Source organism: Monopterus albus, unplaced genomic scaffold, assembly GCF_001952655.1.
Source record: "Monopterus albus unplaced genomic scaffold, M_albus_1.0 scaffold39.1, whole genome shotgun sequence".
NCBI classification, from domain to species: Eukaryota; Metazoa; Chordata; class Actinopteri; order Synbranchiformes; family Synbranchidae; genus Monopterus; species Monopterus albus.
The window spans coordinates 736,257-742,571 of record NW_018127919.1 but is presented as its reverse complement, the minus strand read 5'-3'; the positions used below and the strand labels follow the sequence as shown (position 1 = coordinate 742,571).

At 40.8% G+C, this 6,315-nt stretch overlaps 1 protein-coding gene across 2 annotated transcripts in view; it reads left to right on the top strand.

Moving 5' to 3' along the window:
• The window catches only part of dlg4a (discs, large homolog 4a (Drosophila)), a 64,654-nt gene that overhangs the window by 11,715 nt on the left and 46,624 nt on the right, over positions 1-6,315 (top strand). The window contains exon 1 of one of the 2 annotated variants that reach the window (XM_020598787.1): positions 123-197. The exons of the other annotated variant lie outside the window; for it this stretch is intronic. Coding sequence (XP_020454443.1) covers positions 156-197 — 42 coding nt within the window. The 5' untranslated portion in view covers positions 123-155. Of the gene's footprint in view, positions 1-122; positions 198-6,315 lie in introns of those variants that run through there. 2 annotated transcript variants of the gene reach the window in all.

Below are 6,315 nucleotides of genomic sequence, written 5' to 3'. Positions count from 1 at the left end.
GTCTTAGCAAATCACCACACCTGAACGATTCAACAAAACTCTTAGGTGTTGTTACAATGTGAAGCTCTCTCTCTCTCTCTCTCTCTCTCTCTCCCCATCCCTCTCCTCCATTACTGCGGGTGTCTGGGAGGCTGTTTTTCCTCTGTCTCTTGCTCATGAAGGGCCGCACTAAGCTCCCTTCTCTCTGCCCGTGTGTGGTAGGTAAATTCACCTCTCTGTTTGTGTCGTCCTTCTCCTTCCATCTCTCTGTTGCGACCTCCGTTTTGCATGTTAGCTCAAAGTCTGCTTCTCTTTCTTCAGGAGGTCTGCATCTACATCTGTGTATATTGCATCGAACATGTGTGCAGTCTCCTCCACTGTCTTAGATTAATCAGAAATATGTATACGAGGACTGTTTTTTTTCTTTTGCCTTCCTTGTATCTGCGCTCTGGGGAGGTTTAATCGTGCACTTTGAGTATCACGTATGAATGTGGCCTGGCACATGTGGGTGCGTATTTGCCAGGTTTAGACAGCCCGGAGGAGTTAAACTTGTTGATTAAAGCATTAAATATTCATGCATTCAACTGTCTTATCCCATGTTTGGGAAGGTTTTGCCTTTGCATATTTGGATATAATTAATATCTGTGTGCACCTCTCTCCTTGTGAGGACACCAGCCCAGTGTCTTACTAAGATGAGGGAAATCCTCCAACTGGCAAAAACACAAACCATCGTTACTTTGACAGAGCTCATGTCATGGTTAGGGTTAAAAACTTGGAGTTAACTTAAGGATTATGGACAAAGATTAGGGTAAGGGATAAGGGTTTTTCCCATGGCCAGGGTGTTACAAGCATCCCATTCTGTTGACTAGACTGTGTGTGTGTGTGTGTGTGTGTATATATATATATACACACACACACATACATGTGTGCAGTTGTGTGTGTGATGAAAACACTGAGCAGGCAAATTGGGCCCAGAAAACCCCCGGTGTTAATTAGCTGAGTAGGGCTGGTTTAGTGTTATAGCATCAAGATGCCACTTACTGCAGTTCCACAGACAGGAACCGCTATGCACACGTACGCATGTGTCTGCTGCTTGTGCACACATGTGGTCTAACAGAGCTTTGCACTGATTATTATGTGTGTTAGAGCTCTTATTGCAAATGTGAACACAAATATAAGCTGCCAGTTTCAGCATGTCACATTTATTGTGCATCAAATTTATAGTGTGAACAGCTCTGATGAAAGAGAATCATTTTTATTGACCTCATGACTGTAATATATAGTATAGTCAATAATTTATCTGACAGTGACATATTGTTTTGCTTCTGCGCACCAGCATGTTGGAGTTTAAATGAAACCACCACTGAAGTTGAAGTCTCGACTCTCTGCTTTGATTTAAGGTTATTTGCATCCACATCAGACAAAGCAAGTGTACCCTTTCGTTAATGGACTAAATTTAAGTGTGTTATCAAAAAAATCTGGGGTCGAGTCTGCATTTGGGCTTTCTTGCCAGCATAAAAACCAAAGATGTGTCAGTGCCAGTAAAATAGGTCAACAGGAGGCTAAAAAACCAAAATAAATCAGTGTTTGTTAGTGAGTTCAGCAGCTGTAAACATTCTGTTAGACTAGGGAAGACCAGAATACAGTAGGGGAAGACAGAAAAACAACTGGAAAGTTGAATAAAAAAAACCTTTTACTTCAGTTAGCAGATCAAGAAAACACTCCAACATCCAGGCATGTGTCAGAGACATCAAGACAATACTACACCAGTGTAACCTCAACAAATTAACCACAAGTTGCAAATCTCAGAAAGGCCAAGTTACAGTTTGCCACAAGTACACTAAGGAACCTGTAGAGTTCTGGATCCAAGTGCTGTGGACAGTTGAGATAAAGATCGACCTGCGCTGGAGGGATGGGAAGATGATAGTGTGGACAAACAGAAGCCTCATCTGTCAAACATGGAGGGAGGGGTGTCATGGCTTCAGCATGTGTTTGCGCCAGTGCAACTGCCACTTGTGTTCATTGATATAGTATTTTCATTGCATAGATCCAAATATAAATACATTAGAACTACATCAATAGGACGGCAATCCTAAACATACAGCCAAGACAACAGAAGAGCTTTTGTTGGGCCAAATAGTGCAGCGCTGATCGGGCCAAGTCAATCTTCTGACCTCAGCTTCCAACTGAGCCTGTGTTTCATTTGCTGTAAACCAGGCCAAAGGCAAAAAACCCAAACAAGTCACAAGGCAAGATAGCTGCGGTCCAGGCCTGTCAGAGCATTACTAAGGAAGATACCAATGTCTGTTGAAGTCTGTAGGTTGTAAACTGACTATAAAGAAATTTCAACCCATGCCTACAAAACAATTATGCCTAATGTGAAAACACGTTATTAGCAAGCTAGTAAGGCTAGCTAAGCTAATGTTAGAAAGCAGCTGTTGTCAGCATGCTGTATATATGGACTACTCTATAAGTAGATAAAGTCAGTGCTAGATCATAATCTCTGACACTGAATGTTTGACCCCTCAGTTCAGGGGAATATCAAAAAACACACGTGGGAAAGCTACTCAGTCTGACCAGTGTGATTAGCGATCCAATTGATTCATTTTGAATATTTAATGGATTCAACCAGTGCTGCTGAAGCAGGAAGGGAGGGCCAGAAAGAGCGAGCTGAAAAGAGATGTAGGAGGAGGGCAGCAGCCAACACATTGCTGCTTTGGAGGAACTAGCACAGAAGGGACAGGTCAAATGAACAGCACAGAGGTTGTCTACTGTAACATTACTATATTTAATTTCAAATAATTATGAAAGCTACTACTTACTGTACTTTGAAATTGCTGTTTAATTTCTAATTTAATTGTTTCCCCCAAAATATTTTTATTTCAAGAGCCATTTATGTTGAGTTTAGAAGAAAGTATTTTAACAGCAGCAATTGGAAAACTAATTTCTTATATTAAAGTCTTATTTTATAATATTAAGATTCAGATAATTGGTTGGGTATTCATGTGTATTTTGTTCAATAAAAATAGATTTGAAACAATTAATTTCATTTCCTTACTCAGTGAGCATGGGCTATTTAATGCTTGGGTCCTATGTTAGCAGTGTACCTATTAAAGGAGAAAGGTATAGGAATTGTATAGCTAAAATACACAAATATTTATCGCAAGTCATATTGTCATTGCAAAAATGAACAGCATTATCACACAACACATATCTTCCACATATCGTGCAGGCCTAGTCTGCATTGTCATGAGTCATGCTTCTGCACAGGTCATTGTACCCATTTGCTAAGAGCTTGAAAACAGGCATGAATACAGTCACAAGAATTGATCGTGAGAGTCAGAGCTTTGATGTGGCACAGTATTGACAGAATTCTCGAGTCATAGATAATAATATAGTGTAAAGTTGTATTAATGTGTTGACTGAAAGTTTCAAAAGGCTATAGCTTCAGTGAGTTCCCATTTAAAAACAGCTCCTTTTACTGTCGCTGCACATCCTCATTTCTGCAATTGTGGTAACAGCCTATATTCAACCAAACATTATTTACTAGTTAGCACACTGGGTAATTATGTTCAACTGTTAATTCCTATCTGCTCTTAACTCAGCACTAGCCTGGCAGCCTATGATCTCTCTACTACTACTACTACTACTGTCAAAACTGCAATACAGTGCCATTCATGTTATCATTATCAAAGAAACGTGCGTTTGCCCACAGGTCTCTTATTACCTCTGTGTATTGGCTACTGTTGACAGTAAAAAAATATACAGTACATCATTAGCCATATACAGAGTAGTGTTGCAGAGGCATAGTTGAGATATTCTGCTCATCTCTTTGTTTCCACCAGTTTCAAACCCCCCAAAAGCCACAAGCTGGTGCTCGGTTGTTATTCTTCAACAGAATTTGATGGAAACAGTCAATGTCTGAAACTCATGGCACATGACTCATTTTCGGATTGCTGCGGTGGACAATTAGAGCATAAATACTGCCAGGCAGTCGCAGGTGGATCTAGAGGATTTTGGATTGGATGGCCAAGCTGAGGCACAGAATCAGAGAGGGGTGACACATTTGAAATACAAGTAAAAAGTGAATTAAACACCTAGTTCTATGAAATAATAAGCCATATATTATTAAGAGTCTAATCATTCATTTTGTGTAATAAGACAAACATAGTGCTTTCTTTAACTAACTTTGGCTGAGCTCCTTATTTGCTGCCGGCTGGGGCCATCGCTATTGCACAGTGATTCGCCCTACTGAGGCGAATCATGCCAAGTACTCCACAACAACACAATCGAAGAAATGAGTCCAAATATCATGATGCATCAGAAAAATGTTAATTGTATTTAGGACACCAATTTGTCATTGTTTTTCATTCATTAATACCAACAAGCATCACATTATGACTGTGGCAGAGGTGGCACCTGGGATAGCCAATCAGATTCTGGGAGTGGTCCGCCCATGCAGTCAGCTCTCCCTATTGGCACCCTTGGTGGCCCTGTTTTAATCATCTTGGCTAGCTGCGCCATGGCTGACCAGACCAGTACCTATTGTATTTGATACAGGCTGAGCCAAAGCTATCAGCGGCGGTCTGAGCCTCTATGTTTCATTTTTAATCAGAGGTTGCTCCAAAGAATATAATGTACTTTTACACTGTTAAAAAGTAAGGCAATTTCTGTCTTTGAGAACAAGGTGTAGATCAGTATGAGCTTCAATACAAGTCAAACACATTAAGATGAAATCCATAATGACAGCTGCTCATTTACAGTATACTGTATATTTATCTGGCAGAGGGCAGGTGCAGAGAAGCTTAATGCTATGTCACTGCATGGAAAAAAGTCAGTATTGATGTAGTGACTTAGATTACTGGTCTATAGACAGTGGTGAGGTGAGTAGAGCAGAACTGGAAGGTTGAAGGTTTGAATCTCGGTGCCTACAGTCCACCCACATGGCGAAGTGTCCTTGGGCAAGACACTGACCCCCCCGTTGCCCGTGATGGGCCCTCGGCTCCAAACGTAGTTTCATTGTACGTGTTACAATGACAATACATAAAGCTTCTTCTTCTTCTATAGTGTGCATGTCCGGCACCTCTGTGACAACTCTCAGGCCTTGAAGTGAATCATTATAGTACCCAATTCATAAGTATTTATCTAATGAAAGAAGCATCATGGTTGTATATTAAAGCCTAAACCTGAATTGCAAATGAACTAATTCGTGGTCATAGTCATAATAGAAATTGTACATAATAATCCCACAGTGCACATTTTCATGTGTAATTATAGAGTGAGCTGTAGTGATGCCCCCAGGAGAGGTGAAATGGACTTCTCTCAGCTAAACTATAGTCTGACCACCTTCTAATGCTATCTGAATGTTTCACAGGATGGCAGAAGTGAATCATGCTGTGCCAGAAAACACAGGAAGGCTTGTCAACACTATGGAAAGGCTACATGGAAAAGTATTCCTTTTAAAATACATTTGGCTAGTGCTGGCTTGTTACCTCATGAAAAGGCATTGAGTGCCTGGCAGAGTGACGCAGCACACAGTGTCTCATAACCAGACATTACACATCAGTCATCACAGTAGTGCTACGGTTAACATGTTTATATGTAAATTAAAGAATATATAGCATTTCAAATTGCCTCATCTATCATCAAATCACTTGAGCCTGACTTGACTGTCCATAGTGATATTACACTTACATTTTTTTTACATCATACATGTAAGCCTCAGATGGAGGACTGCTGACAGAGGATGGTCTCACTGTGGACCGCTCACTGCTGTTGTCTTCAGTGTGGGAGGAGGTGCAGCAGAACCAGACTGCAATAGAGGAAGTGATATGATGGCTGCATAGAATTAGACCAGTTAGTTGCTGTGAGACATTCTTCGCTTGTCACAGGAAGAAGATAATCTGTTAGGCTCTCTGTGATTGTGGTTTAGATGTTCTGAACCGATTTGACAGAGGTGCAGATAATTAGACCCAAGAGCTCAGTTTAACCATTTAATAATAAATGCCTCAAAAGCATATCAGCAGCGACCAAAAGTAGAAAAACAAGTGCATTCCTGGGCCAATCTCTTGTTTTTTGGCATTTGAAGTCTGTTGGAGGTGTAGCATGCACACCATATGTCATGCATCATACATGGGTCCAGTCTGATCGATGATGACTCCATTCTGGCATGTTAAATTTACATAGCTGAATGGTCAGGAATATCAGTTGTGAAATGTTATCGTTTCCCTGTAGAGCAGCCTCAGTGTGCTGCTGTTGCACTTGGAGCTGATCTAAAACTAGCTCTACCACAGGATCAAGGTCTGGGTGTTTTAAGTATGACCCAAAGTCCAGCTT